Source organism: Bison bison, unplaced genomic scaffold, assembly GCF_000754665.1.
Source record: "Bison bison bison isolate TAMUID 2011002044 unplaced genomic scaffold, Bison_UMD1.0 scf7180017864303, whole genome shotgun sequence".
Classification (NCBI taxonomy): Eukaryota; Metazoa; Chordata; class Mammalia; order Artiodactyla; family Bovidae; genus Bison; species Bison bison.
Window position 1 is genome coordinate 844,227 of NW_011494875.1, and position 16,001 is coordinate 860,227.

The following is a 16,001-nucleotide window of genomic DNA, read 5'->3' on the forward strand; positions in this document are numbered from 1 at the left end:
GATTAAAGTTAAAAAAAAAAAAAAACCTTAGCTCTTGAGTCACCACCAACTTATTTCCTGTGTCCAAAGCCAGCCCACCCAAGTCTGAAGAAGCAGCTGGCAGACAGTGGTGGATTTCCATTATATTTCAAAATAGAAAGGCCAGCTCAGACTCTTAACTATTCTTGCCCCTAGACACATGCCCATGTCTTGGAAACCTGAGCGAAAAGGTTATTTTTGTGAGTGCAACCAGAATACTGACAGAATTCTTGCTTTGAACTTCTTACCATGATTCCTCAGCCAGACACGGATGGCTATGTTAGCCTGTTTACAGTCTTCCAATCCGGCTCCTTCTTTTATCTGGGTTCTGTATTGGGGCAGGCATTTTCAAGCTTTATCACAAATCTCTTTTTCAGATGGCAGGGGGGAAATGAGACATTTGCAAGGTGTTCAGTACCTCCTTAGGAGTCAGTGAAGGCACCTTTCAGGGAATTCAGGTGGGGTAGCATTTCCCTACTGAAATATACATGCAAATCTATATAGATTCTCATGAGAGAAAAGAGATGACTGTGAAGACTTTCTGCCCCCATTGTTTCCCCTCAACTTATTCTTAAGATGTTTCTTTCTATAGAAAGGGGTAGAATGAAGCTGCACTTACTTTCCAACCTGAACCCCGTCAATCTAATAGGTGTCATCCATGAAACTACATTTTCTGGTGCTATGTTCAGTATAGGGCAGGTCCTTATACTCTAGTGGGTACCAGCAAGTAAACAGAATACTTAAGATTTAGATTGTTGCTAATTAGAGTTGGATGTTTCATACCACAAAGGGGATTTTATTGTTGTTTTCAACCAAGCTGCCAGTTCTAGGAAATTTGATTTTACAATATGGAGTGTTTACTTTCTTTTTTCCCCCTTGCCATTTTCAGTCTTATAAAGCAATTTCAGATGTTTCAGAAAAGTTTCTGTCATGGTTTTGTTACAACAGGTGTGCCTATCTTAGTTGTGTCCATTGTTCTAGCGAGCAGAAAGCAAAATGAAGTCTATGGAAAAAAGAGTTATGGAAGAGAACAAGGTGATGAATTGTAAGTAACAAAAGTTTGTTGGGAATTTATTTGTGACGAGTATTAGTACTGTATGCTTCATTTCCTGAAGTTTAGTGTGAGTTTTCATGCCAATAGTGAGCTTCTTATTTTGGAAGGTTAAGTTGTATTTTTATGTCTTTGCCAAGGCCTCTGCTATACCATACATGAATTCAGTTGAAAGCCCTGAACTGTGTGAGCTGCTTTTATGAATGTTGGGCTCTTCTCATCTGGAGTTCAGAAGAAGCCTAAGATTCTCTCTTCTAGACTTAGAAGATCCTGTCTCTTTGAGGAGGTTTCCTAATACTTCCACCTTGTTAAACCACATGCATCTTCCAGAGAGTTAAGTAGCAGCATCAGACAGTGAGGGATTCAGTAACAATATGATTATTGTGTGAAAATGAAGAGAATGGATCTTGAATAATTTGAAAAATTCCCTTCAGACTGTGAGATTATTGAGGCTAAGATTTTTAAACTGTTCAGTTTGGGCAGTTAGTTTTCTTGTATTTTATGTAGCACATAATTAAGTACCCAGTATTATTTGTGGGTTGACTGAATTACTGAATGAATGAAGAGCTTACTCCTGACTGTGATGCCACATTTCTTTGCTCATTTCATGGATGGATATCACTTTTATATCCAGTCAGTATCCAGTCCTGTTCCTTTCTTCCTGGTCTTCCCTTTTATGTTTCCAAAGTAACATTCAAAAGCCCCCAAGAGAGCTAGTGGGAAGTAAAGGATGATCTGGCCTGGAATTTCAGATTCTAGGGGGACTTCCATATAGAAAGTAAGATTAGCTGCAGGGGCAAGCCGTATCATTTGGGGACCTTTAAAATAAGCTATAGTAAAGGTACAAGTCAGTGCATAAGTTCTAAATAAGGGAATATAAAAAGTATGTGAGTCAACTTTTACAGGCCTTTAAGATATGATTCAGAAAGCTGTTGTGCCATCAACAACTCTCATTAATTGAGAATTTACTATATGCCAGGAATCTTGTTAGGTTATAGGACTCAAAGATGTTCAAGACAGCTTTTGCCTTTGGGATGGTCAAGTTATACCATGGTAGACACAACCTACCAAAATGATGACCATATGCTTTAGAATTTGAAGATTAATTGTCTTAAATAATTCATCTAAATATTTTTGGTACCTAAGAACTTGCATAGTATTAATTAGGTACTGGGGCATCTGCAAATTGCAGTATTTTAATTTTGCTTTTAGTACCCTTTAAAATTACTTCCATCTATTTTCAGATATATATCATTCTGAATAGCAAGTATATCTTTCCTCATCTCACAAGGATGTTATGATGTAAGCTTTTTATTTGTGCATTAGAAGCTTCAGCATAAGAATAACAGAGTTATACAATAGGTTGTGCCTCAATCAGACCAATTATATTAATAGGAATTATTTTGTTCCTAATAATGGAATCCACAATTATGTATGTCTTAAATAAGTATTACTCTTTTCACATAATAAGAAACTTGGAAGAAGGCAATAACCAGCATTAATTTTGTGGCTGAAAATGTTAGGACCAGCAACCCTATAGGTCTCTTGATCTTCCTTTCCTGGATAGAAGATGATGACTACAGCCACAGAGCTTGCATTCATGTTCAAAGCAGAAATAAGAAATAAGGGCTTTTCCAGTCCGTCTGTCAGGAATACCTCTCTTAAAATCCCTTAGTGGACTCTGCTACCATATCATTTTGTAGAACAAAGTCCATACATGCTTAGTCACTCAGTGGTGTCTGGCTGATCTCATAGACTGTAGCCTCCAGGCTCCTCTGTCCATGGGTTTCTCCAGGCAAGACTACTGGAGTGGGTTGCCATTTCTTTCTCCAGAATGTCCACATGGCCACCATTTAAATAACAAAGGAAAATGAGAAAGTTTCCCATCCTCTGGAATGGAGGCCCATAAGAGAAAGGGGATAGATGTGGTTTAGAGTGAGCCAAACAATAATGTCTTCACACCAAGTCAGAGTTTAAGAGGCTACCTTGTTTTCTTAATTGTTGACTTAAATAACTAGGTATTAAGATAATGACTATCCAAAAGAAAACAAAAACAAAAAACTTATGTAAACATCGAGGAAGAAACTGAGGTCCCCCAAATGAAGTGACTTCCTAAAGGGACTTGAAGGGCATTTGAGGAAGGCCCACCTGTAAAGTATGCAGAATCCCAAAGTAAGCCTCTTAGGTAAACAGAGCGTGAGGATTAATCTCTTTCTGTCTCCTCTCCTTTAAGCTGTTGGATACAGGATCCTGTCGTATTTTACGTGACCTGCGCCGGGTATTTCGGACTCATGTTTTTCCTGAACGTCGCCATGTTCATTGTGGTGATGGTGCAGATCTGTGGGAGAAACGGCAAGAGAAGCAGCCGGACGCTGCGTGAGGAGGTCCTCCGGAACCTGCGTAGCGTGGTCAGCCTGACGTTTCTCCTGGGCATGACGTGGGGGTTTGCTTTCTTTGCCTGGGGACCTTTGAATGTCCCCTTCATGTACCTCTTCTCCATCTTCAACTCGTTACAAGGTAAGATAACTGGTGCGTGCCTACTAAGTCGCTTCAGTCATGTCCGACTCTTTGAAACCCTATGGACTGTAGCCCACCAGGCTCCTCTGTCCATGAGATTCTCCAGGGAAGTATACTGAAGTGGGTTGCCATGCCCTCATCTGGGGATCTTCCCCATCCAGGCATGGAACCCAGATCTCTTATGTCTCCTGCATTGGCAGGTGGGTTCTTTACCTTTAATGCCACCAGAGAAGCCCAAGATAAATGGTACCCGCACCATTTTCTCTTTCATATTTGAACGTATGTGCAGACAGCTTCACTTTTGAACGGACGCCATGCTGCATTTCTAAGTCACTATTCCGAGTGCTGAGCACAGTTCCAGGCACAGAGTGGGTGCTCGTGAAAATGGCCTTGAATGAAGTGAAAAGGTAGAATGTTAGTTTATTTGTTTTCAGTGTTGTATATACCAAGCACTTAAAACTATGCCTAGAAGATAGTAGGTGCTCGGTAAATGTATCTTGTTCACGAGTCAATATGAGAGGTGTCCAATGGGAAGTGACAGGGAGGCATAGAGGCTTTGTGGCTTCTTCACAGTTTTGCTGAGTGTTGGTGCTCTTCATGGAACCATGTGGGTGTAGCATTCTTGGCCAGAAAAATCTTTAGACTCTGTCAGGGTCAGAGAAATTCACTCTGATTCCTTGGCTCTAAATATAAATACCAACAATCTAGTTCAGAAATGCTTTTTTTTTTTTTTCCCTAAGATACGGCAGTCAACTCAACAATCTAATAAATGGCTTGTTCTGTTTAGAAATACAAGGTTTCTTTCAAGGAGTTTCCTGTAATGCTTCTAAGTCCATAACACACAACCTAGTGTACTCTAGAGTGAATTTAACTTTTTAAACCATTTTTATTAAAGTATAGTTGATTTACAATGTTGTGCCAATCTAGGCTTTACAGCAAAGTGACTCAGTTATACACATATATACAATCTTTTAAAAAATATATTCTTTTCCATTATAGTTTATCCCAAGAGATTGGGTATGGTTCCCTGTGCTATGCAGTATGACCTTGTTGCTTATCCATTCTAAATGTAATAGTTTGAATCTAATAACCCCAAACTTCCAGTCCATCCCTCTCCCTCTCCCTCCCCTTTCCCCACTGGCAACCAGAAGTCTGATCTCTACGTCTGTGAGTCTGCTGTTTTATAGACAGTTTCATTTGTGCCATATTTTAGATTCACAGGTAAGTGACATCGTGTGGTATTTGTCTTTCTCTTTCTGACTTCACTTAGTATGATAACCTCTAGTTGCATCCATATTGTAGCAAATAGCACTGTTTCATTCTTTTGTATGGCTGAGTAGTATTCCATTGTATATAAGTACCACATCTTCTGTTGATAGACATTTAGATTGTTTACATGTTTTGGCTACTGTGAATAGTATTGCTATGAACATAGGGGTGGATGTATCTTTTTAAATTATAGTTTTGTCTAAGTATATGCCCAGGAGTGGGGTTGCTAGATCACATGGTAATTCTGTTTTTTAGTTTTCTGAGGAATGTCCATACTGTTTTCCATAATGTCCGTAGAAACTTACATTCCCACCAACGCTATTAGGAAGGTTCCCTTTTAGGATGAATTTAGTTTTGAACCTTAAGTGAATATGAAGTGTTTTTTTCAAAATTCAGTAACATTCTGTAAGACATTGATATACCCTGTATTGTTGTTAAAACTCCCTAATGTTGGAAGCACAACGAAGTCCACAGACCAGTAGGAATGAGGTGACAAAGTTTGGCATCTTTTAGAGCAGGGCATTACTACAGCTTACCTAAAGCTACTGGTCATGCACTTGAAGGTTTGTGGAGAAGGAATAGCTGACTAAAGCTGAATGACTCAGCTGGGACGAAAAGTGTGGAAATCAGGTCTGTGCTTCTCACAGGTGAGATGGCCTGAGCAAATGCTCCCAGCAGCTGTGTTCTAAGAAAAGTCTGTATTTACCTACAGGAGAGTTTTTACAGCTTTGTATCCTATGTATCTGTTTTGCTTATCTTCCTCAGTTTCCAACTAGTTCATGAGCTCTTGTTGTTTTAAAAACCTGTCACTTAAAAGGTGCTCAAGAACTACTTGATAAATCAATCACTGCATTGGTAGATGAGGAAGGGAGGAGCTTGGGGGATGGCCTAAATTCAATCCGAGACTCTTGCGGCATAAACATGAATTAATTAGTTGAGCAAATTTTATTCAGATTCATTCTTCTTCGACAGATGAACTTTGTGGGCTCATTATCTTTAGTAAATAAAATAATAAACCTCAAGTGCACCTCCAGAAGTTGGAAACTGAATAGGTAGCATATGAATACATCTGCACTGGGATCCAACTTTGTAAAGTGAGTTTTCCTCTGTTTAATCTCTTCTGTAATATACAACATAAAAGTGCCTAGACAAATATTGACAGAAATATCCATTAACATTAGAAAATTCCATGGTTTTATATTTCAGGATTGTACATGAAAGGCACATTAATCTGCCAGCCCAACCTTGTTTTTGCTTTTAGAATTTCCTGGCAGTTTTCAGTAATCTGCAATAGTTACAGTTGTCTGTTCAGCTCTGTTTCCATTAATGAGACTCGGGATGTTTTATTTTTCCCAGCATAGGTCTCCTCTCAGGAGGGAAAAATGTTGTAAACCATCATCGAGTCAGTGTTCTTCATAAATCACTGACTTTTAAGGCTGATTTTAAATGATATAAATTCAGAACAGATTTCTGCGCATTCAATGATATTAAAAACACCTTCTAAAAAGAAAATTTAAATTAAAAGGCAATGATACAGAGCACATGAATCTAACAATTCCTTACTGGCCAGACTTGTACAACAGCTTCTTCAGACACTATGGAAAGTCATTTAATGGTTTTTATTTGCGTCATTTTTGGAACCTTCTGTGAGAGGCTTGGTGGTTATTAAAAGTATATGATTTATTAAAAGAAGCATGTGGAATTTAGACAGTTTAAAGAAAAAATTCCATGAATACATAATGAACTCAGGTTGAACTTAGGCAAACTATATTGTGTCGATGTCTTTCTGATATTCTTTATTCAAATCCCCCCAAAATAAAACTTGTCCCCATGTCTCATGGAGCTTATATTGTAGTAAGAGAGACTGAATACTGAGTGGGTAGCCTTTCTCTTCTCCAGGGGATCTTCCCAACCCAGGAATTGAACCCAGATCTCCTGCATTGCAGGTGGATTCTTTACCAGCTGAGCCACAAGGGGAGCCCCAGGAGAGACTGATGTTAATCAAATACGTCACCACGTACAATATACGTGGTGGTGTTGAAAGCATGTGACAGAAGACATGATGCCTAAACTGAAAGCTGAAGGATCAATAGGAATTAACTAGATGAGAGGTGGGGGTAGGAGGTGGGTAAAAACTATTTCAGATAGAGGGCATTTCTTGTGCAAAACAGTTGCTGTAATTGGTGATTATAGCGTATACTCAAGGCATTAAAAGAAAGATCATATAACCTGAGAACCAAGAAAGAGCAGGAGAGTAACAGAGCAGTGGATGTGATACAGAAGGAAGGTAAAGGCTCTGTATTTTGATCTGTGTAAGAGCATTTAGAAGTTCTTGAAAGGTTTGAGGCCTGTGGACTGATGTGATCGGATACACGTTTTGTAAAGGTGAAGCTGGACATAATGTGGAGAATGGATTACAGCAGCCATGTAGTGTCTGTAGATGAGAGGCTGTGGCAATCAATGATCCAAGTAAGGTAAGATGGTTCAGTGTTTTAGACTGTGATGGGAATGGAGGAGCCTGAGATACATGAGCAGAGTCAAGAGAATTTGCACGTGTGCTAGTAACAAAACACTTAGCATTGGTTTGGTCATTAAATTCTTACTTTTCTGCACTGATTAGGATAAGAAAGCTTCATGTTAATACAATATTGTAGTGATTTGAAGCCTGGAATTGCAAGAATTAGCAATGGCCAAAGATTAATAATGTAATGTAATATTCTGAAACCTAAAATTATGCCAAAGTGAAGTCACTCAGTAGTGTCCAACTCTTTGTGACTCCATGGACTGTCGCCTACCAGGCTCCTCAGGTGACAGTCCATGGAGTTTTCCAGGCAAGAGTACTGGAGTGGGTTGCCGTTTCCTTCTCCAGGGGATCTTCCCGACCCAGGGATCGAACCTGGGTCTCCCACATTGCAGGCAGATGCTTTACCATCTGAGCCACAGGGAAGCCCAAAAAAGTAAATTTTAATTTTCTCAGATTTAGCTTATAGTTGAACATCTTAAAATCGGCAAGATCACAAGTCACTCTTGAGTGTTACAGAGGTGAGGTCTGGCAGGGAGGACAGAAGATGTGTTTGAGCAGTGATGTCAGGTCATATGTATCAGAGGAATAGCTTTTGCTAGCAGATTGCTTTTCACTTTTGTTTATGTCTTTAAAAATTCGGTTCAAAGATGTTAAAAATCTTCTTTATTTCTCAGGATTCTTAGAAACACATGTGTATATGTCTGTATGTACAAAGACATATACATGTATAATTATGTCAGTACTCACATTTGTGTAGCTTATGTATTAAAGCTTTATATGTGTATTTTTATTTTAGATGTTTTATTTTTATTTTCAATACTATATTTTTTATGAATTTTTAAAGATACATTTATAATTGCACAATTTAGTTGCAAAAAATCATGTTAGCTGCATATCATAAAATTATTACAATCTGTGCAGCTCTACCTAAAATTTTACCTACTTGAATAAGCAAATGAAGTCACTTGAATCCAGGCTGAAACCAGGTTTACTATTAACTGCTTTTCCACCATATATTGCTTTGTTCTGTTTCTCTTACTACTTCATTTAAGTTATATACCAAATATTTCATTGCATTTTTTATTCTAAGATGAATGGATAAATATACCTTCTCTTAACATGGCACAATTATGTTTCTAACTCTTTTTTCTATCTTTGCTGCTTTCCTAGGGTGAGAGTAGCAAAGCATTTTATTAGACATTTTAATTTATTCTAAAGAATACAACTTGAGAAAATCACATAGTATACAAAATTGTTATTCAAAAGAGAACAGATGTTTGACTAAAACACATCATAATTCACACGCCTGAGAACATTAGCCTGTATGTCAAGAAATATAATGCAGTTCATCCTAAAGAAGTAAAAGGCAATTCTCTGGTTTCTGAGAGCATCTTGGCCAGAGCCCTCTTGGGCATCTATAGTATATCCTTTGGTGATATTGATGTACTTGCAAGATTGAGTTATTGCTTTGAGATGCAGCCTGTGCACATTGCTGCTTATTATGCAAATGATAAATAGTGTCTCAGACTGTATATTTTTTCATTACTGTACAGAAGTATTCGACACTAAGTGAAAAAGCTGGCTTACAACTCAACATTGAAAAAACAGATCCAGTTCCATCCAGTCCCATCACTTCATGGCAAATAGAAGGGGAAAGAGTGGAAATAGTGATAGATTTTCTTTTCTTGGGTTCCAAAATCACTGTAGATGGAGACTGCAGGCATGAAATTAAAAGATGCTTGCTCCTTGGAAGGAAAGCTATGACAAACCTAAATAGCGTATTAAAAAGCAAAGACATCATTTTGCTGACAAAGGTCTATATAGTCAAAGCTGTGGTTTTTCTAGTAGTCAGGAGTGGATGTGAGAGTTGGACTGTAAAGAAGGCTGAGCACCAGAGAATTGATGCTTTCTAATTGTGTGTGGAAGACTCTTAAGAGTCCCTTGGCTGCACAGGCATCAAACCAATCAATCCTAAAGGAAATCAGTTCTGAATATTCATTGAAAGGGCTGATGCTGAAGCTGAAGCTCCAGTCTTTGGCCACCTGTTGCAGAGTCGACTCATTGGAAAAGACCCTGATGCTGGGAAAGATTGAAGGCAGAAGGAGAAGAGGGTGGCAGAGTATGAGATGGTCAGATAGCATCACCAACTCAATGGACATGAATTTGAGCAAACTCTGCAAGACAGGGGTGCCTGGTGTGCTGTAGTCCACGGGGTCACAAACAGTCAAACATGACGTAGTGACTGAACGACAGCAACATAAGATTAGGCTTCTCCAGTACGTAGGGAAGTTTAACTCTCCTGACACATTTAACAGGATTTAAAATGTAGCCCCATACTGAGAGCTTAATCATCAGTTTTCCTTTTCCATGCATATGAAACAATATTGATTAATAGTCTCAGGCATAATCAGTCCATCTTCTGTATGTATACCGTGCACCATATGGTTCTGCAAATAAAAGCTACCATGGCAAATAGAAGGGTATCATCAGTCCACTCAGAGATCATGTTTGCCATTAATTAGTTGGGTAAGATTAAAATACCCAGATCAACAGAAATAACTTATATTTGCATAATGCACTATGGTTTACAAAGCACTTTCACATAACATCTGTGATCTGATGTGTAATTCTTGCAGCAAACATGAAAAATAGGTACCCAAGAAAGAGGATATTCTCCCCATTTTATAGATGAAGAAACAGGCTTATAAGAGTTCATGACTTTCCCAAGATCAGTTTGAATCCTGCAGTGTAATATTTATAACATAGCATATGTGAGCATAGAAAAGCACATTAGGTGAGAAAGCCTATGAGTAAAAAAATAAAACAAATTACTGCCTTTTCAGTTTTTTATTTCAAAGTTTCTAGGAAGTGAATATGTCTATTTAAAGAAATTTAGTAAATGTACATCTAATGAAGTAGAAATTTACTCTTAACCTTTTCTAGCAAAAATCATTTATAGAAACATATTTATCATTTTAAAATAAAAATATATTTTAATCCTGTTGGCAAACTCAGAAAATTAAGTAAAATTATGGAGTAGGAACCTCCTGATAGTTAAGCTGGGCCATAATTACATGGACAACACACACGGCGGATTGGCGCCAAAGTAAAGAGATGTCCCACCTTTAAACCCGTTCACATCTGAAACGGCATCAGGTTGGCCAAGACATTACACGCTGCAGGGAAATAAATTACTCATCTTTTGGCAGAGCATATTGTGTGTAGAGAAGTAATTTTTTAAAGGGCACCTTGTCGAATGAAAGGAGGATTCAAGAGGTTCCCAAAGGGAGTCATAAACTCTAGAGATTCCCCAGTCCTGCAGCCAGCTGGCTGCATCTGTGTGACAACAGAACATATGAGCCGTTGTTGGACTCAGGCTTGATGGGACGCTGAGAAGTCATCTAGATCATTTTTGTCAAAGATCAGTTATCTAGGATGTGTGTCCTTTTTGACCCAGACATGTGGTTTGATTAATTCTTGATTGATTCCATCCCATATGCCTGAAGTCACCTATATCCATAATCTTCTTTTCACTGTGTTTCTGGATCTTTTCTATCCAGGTATGAAAAATCAACTTAGGTCGTTTATCAGAATATATTGATGACGAGCCTGCTGGAATTGCTAATGGACCTTAGTTGGTAAAGAAATGTTTAGGAAATGAGTACTTAAGGTGTTTGTTTGTTTTCCTTCACCAGACTCACTGAAAGTGAGTTTTTAGGCCAGTAAAAGAATGCAAAATGTGCTTCCCTAAATTTTACTGTATGGCATTTGTTTTCAAGGCCAAGGGAAACTATTCCTGGGCTTTTTTTTTTTTTTAACACTTTTGATAATCAGGCTAAAGATCTGAGAAGATCCCTTTAGCTACTTATTTTATAATGCCCCAGGAAGTCACCTATTTTTGCTAAAATCAACCAAAGAGGATGAATTCTATGTGGACACCCAATTTCTAGCCAAAATATTGAGGCTAAGGATATCTTTTTTCCCCCAAATTAGTAGTTAAATAGCACTTATAGAGACCAAGATTAAACATAAGCCCATATAATCTATATATAATGGTTATGAAGTCAACAATTTAGATAGGGGATTTTTTTTTTTAAGACTTTCTACTTGAATGTGTTCTGAGGCAGGTGAAAGAACTAGACATCAAAACCCAAGCCTGCTACTTGATGAGACCTCTCCAAATGTTTCTCACTCCATGTTTAGACATGGAGAGCACCCCCTTGGATGTCCCTTTACTGTGTTTTTGGAGCAGCTTTGGCCCATGGTGTGGTTCTTCAGGAGGTCTTGACGAGGTGGAATTCATTGCATTTTCCTTCCTACCAGGACCCACATACTTACAACACCCTTACTCGAAAAAGCTATTTTTTCTTTCTTCTTTCTCTTTTATTTTTATTTATTTATTTATTTTGCTTGTTCTCTTTACAATTTTATTTTTTTTTAATTTTATTTTATTTTTAAACTTTACAATATTGTATTAGTTTTGCCAAATATCGAAATGAATCCGCCACAGGTATGAAAGTATGGTAGCACATTTACAAGAGACTTGGGGTGGCTCAACTGGTAAAGAATCCACCTGCAATGCAGGAGACCTGGGTTCGATCCCTGGGTTGGGAAGATTCCCCTGGAGAAGAGAAAGGCTACCCACTCCAGTATTCTGGCCTGGAGAATTCCATGGACTGTATAGTCCATGGGGTGGCAAAGAGTTGGATACGACTGAGCGAGTTTCACTTTCACTTTCTGGAAAATGCAGAACAAAGTTACATATAGTTCCACTATATATTACAACTGTTTTTTAAAGTAGATAAATTAAGATTTTTAGTTGGAGTTTCAGTATCAAACTCTCAAAAATTTATCGAATGAATATGCACAAAAGTAGAAGGATATAGTAGACCTGGAAAGCACTGTAGGCCAATTCAGCATAGTTAAGATAATTTATAGAATTTTCACACAACAGCAGGATACAAATTCTATTTAACTTCCCATAGACTATAAACCAGGAAACACTGGAACATATCCAGGGACATAAAACAAGGTGTAAAAATTTCATACAGAGTCTGTTCTCTTATCACTGTGGGATTATGTTAGAAATCCATATCAAAACATATTTGAAAATAGCCCACATAATTTCAAGTGCAATGTGACATTTACCAAGAGATCTTTGACTTAGCCATTGAAAGGCTCAGTAAAGTTAAAAGACAAAAAACAAAACAAAACAGAGAGGGTGATTGCAGAGAAGAAAGCATTTAGATGAGAAATTACATCATCTATTCATGTGTTGGTCAAAATTATTTTTAAAAGTGAGCAGATACCTCTGGTTAGTGAAAAATGGAGGTGCAAGGAAGACAAGGATGAACAGGTATAGAACTGGTTAAGAATCTGTTCATTCAAAGAAAGTTTTACTTTTTATCTTGCTCTAACATAGTATCTGGGTTTTTATGGGTATGATAAAGAATCACGGCAGTTATCAAGCTGAAGAAACTATTGCAAAGGAACTGGCTTGGATTCATCAGAGTGGTGGTTTTCCAGGCTCGAATTCACCCCAAAAGGGTTGTCGTAAAACTAGCACAGCCTGTCAAGATGAAGCAGAGACTTTATAACTCTGAATTCTATCTTTTCAGTCATGTTAGTGTCCAACGTTTATGGGCAGTGTTTCCTACTCCCTGATCAGTTAAATAAAGCTGAAAGGCACTGGGAGGAGTAAGAGTCAATTATTCCGATCCCCAGTTGCAGCTTAAAGCCCTTTCCAGAAAGTTAGAAGAGCATATTTTTCCAGGTGGTATGAAGAGCCTCTTTGAGGCATGTGGGTTGATATAAAGATTCTCAAAGGGAAAACATGTGATAGAAAGAACAGAGATGGAGATGAGAAGTCAAAGAGATTCTTTTGGATGCCAAAGGAAAACTCTATAAAGTTTTGTGATTTTAAGTTCTGCTCCTGGCACCAAGATCCACAAGTAGATGGAAAAAAAAAAAAAACCCTGAAGACTGAAGAGGGACCAGCCCTCTGTTTTCTCACTTTGGCCTCCAAGTGCCCTTGGCGCTCCTGCTACATTTCTGCTCCTCCCGCCTGCAGTGTTCAGAATTTCTTTCCATACCGCATGTGCATGCTTCCAGATGTGGCTACCTTCCACATTTCCCACGGCTGAACTCTAAGCGGGATATTTTGTCCTAAAATAATCTTGGGATAATATTTATTGCCAGACTGATTTAAATACATGTGAAAAGGGCTAGTTGCTACAAATAGTCAACTAACCTGTTATGAGAGTCCCATTCTGATTTAAAAATGGAACTCTGTCTCATGGCTGAAGAATCTGCATGGTACCTTGGAAATTTAAAATATATTTATCCCAAAGAATTCTGATTTCTCATGCCTGTTATCTGCTTTTGTCCCATAGCATCACAATTCATTGTGGGAAGCAGAGCATGTAAATGACTTCTATTACAAAGTTTTAGAGAAGTATAAGATTTTGAATGTAATTTATATACATGTCTCTTAAACTTAGCTTCCCAAGTGGTACTAGTGGTAGAGAACCCACCTGCCAGTGCAGGAGATGTGTATTTTCAGGTTTGCTTAAAAATAAGCAGTGTCATCTAATGCTGTATAATTATGATATAAAGTAGCACTGTACCATCTAAAAAATTATTAAGTCAGTTTTCTTAGCTTTAACCTCCTTCTGTATGACTATGGTCAGCCTCAGAGCCTCAAAATAAGTCACATCTTAATATGGTAGTCGTTCAGTCGTGTCCGACTCTTTGTGACCCCATGGACTGTAGCCCCCCAGGCTCCTCCATTCCTGGGGTTTTCCAGACAAGAATACTGGAGTGGGTTGCCATTTCCTTCTCCAGGGGATCTTCCCGACTCAGGGATAGAACCCAGGTCTCCAGCATTATAGGCAGACTCTTTACCATCTGAGCTACCAGGGAAGCCTTTAATATCAAGGAGGCAAATCCAGAACTGGGTCTTTCCCAGTGTCCTCAAAACACAGGGGCTTCCCTGGTGGCTCAGAGGTTAAAGTGTCTGCCTCCAATGCGGGAGACCGGGTTCGATCCCTGGGTCGGGAAGATCCCCTGGAGAAGGAAATGGTAACCCACTCTAGTATTCTTGCCTGGAGAATCCCATGGACAGAGAAGCCTGGTAGGCTACAGTCCACGGGATCACAAAGAGTCGGACACGACTGAGTGACTTCACTATTCACTATTCAAAACACCAGATGTATGCTCTGAAGTTTTTTCTCCAATATATATGACATTTATAAAAACTTCTGAGTGTTAAGGGAAACATCATCTAGCAAATTTCATTTTCTGCCGTCTACTAAAAGTCATTTGCTCAGTGTGAATCCCAAGCATGAGTAAGGCCAGGATTAAAGCCTGAGAACCAAAGTCCTTAATTAGAGTTTGTAATCTTTTCCAGATCTGATAAGTGATTTTGTTAAACAATTGTTTAAGAAACACACGGTTAGCTATATTCTCAGCTCTAGGACAAAAATACCTCCAACAACAAATTCTGCAGATCCTGCCCCAGTGCACAAAAATAGATCCAACCCAAGTCAAAGAGCTCCCTTTCCACCTCTGACTCCTTCACCTGTGACCTGTACTGACCTAACCTCAAGCGTCCATGCATTCTGCTCCCTGTACTAGGAAGCTGCCATCACCTCTTCAACACATGAAAGATTCTCAAAGGGAAAAACAATCTATATTGTGTACACCTGTATTACAAAGCATGCGTGCTAATTAAAGGGATTTTCTGTGTTAGCAAGCAGGTTGGGGACTTGGGGGTTGTTGGTGTAGGAAGGCTTTAAAAGGCAATCAGATTTAGTCAGAGTGTGAAGATGAGGTCCAAACTGTTAGTCACTCAGTCATGCCTGACTCTTTGTGAGCCCATGGACTGCAGCCCACCAAGCTCCTCTGTCCATGGGATCTCCCAGGCAAGAATGCTGGAGTGGGTTGCTATTTCCTTCTCCAGGGGATCTTCCTGTCCCAGGGATCGAACCTGGGTTTCCTGCATTACACGCAGTTTCTTTACTGCCTGAGCTACCAGGGAAGCCCAATCAGATTCAATCAAAATGTAAAGATGAGGTCCAAACCCAGTGCCTCTTCTGTACTTCCTGGGAAGATAGCTTTACCTGCTAGGTCCTGATTCTGTGGAGTTTTGAATGTGGGGGAAAATCTTTCCCCTACTCTGAGACTTGTCATGTCTGAGCTCCAGGCCAGGCCAGGCTGCAAGCGGGTTTCTTGTCTCCAGTTCTTCCTCCCCAGCCCAGCTTCTCTCCTTGTCAATAGCACAGGGACCTTCAGGAAGGGTGTGTGTGTGTGCGTGTGTGTGTTTATTTTCTGAAAGACTGAAATTTGATTCGTATTTAGTAGAGCTTTCTTTTAAAATTAGAACTTCCCCATCCTATCTGATATCATCTTAGACAAGTAATTGTGTCACTAGCATATATTTTCATCACTAATTGTTTTATTGCTAATAAAATATCATTAATAAATAACATAATAATGTTTTACTTATATAAATATGTATAAAATGATATGGTGACAATAAGGGCTTCCCTAGTAGCTCAGCTGGTAAAGAATCTGCCTGCAGTGCAGAAGACCCTGGTTCAATTCCTGGGTCAGGAAGCTACA

General features: G+C 38.9%; 1 protein-coding gene across 4 annotated transcripts in view; it reads left to right on the forward strand.

The window, feature by feature from the left end:
• GPR126 (G protein-coupled receptor 126) overlaps positions 1 to 16,001 on the forward strand; it is a 154,050-nt gene that overhangs the window by 125,059 nt on the left and 12,990 nt on the right. For all 4 annotated transcript variants that reach the window (XM_010851440.1, XM_010851443.1, XM_010851442.1 and 1 more), the window contains 2 exons: positions 967 to 1,063; positions 3,303 to 3,586. In XM_010851440.1, the coding sequence (XP_010849742.1) occupies positions 967 to 1,063; positions 3,303 to 3,586 (381 nt within the window). The remainder of the gene's footprint in view (positions 1 to 966; positions 1,064 to 3,302; positions 3,587 to 16,001) is intronic.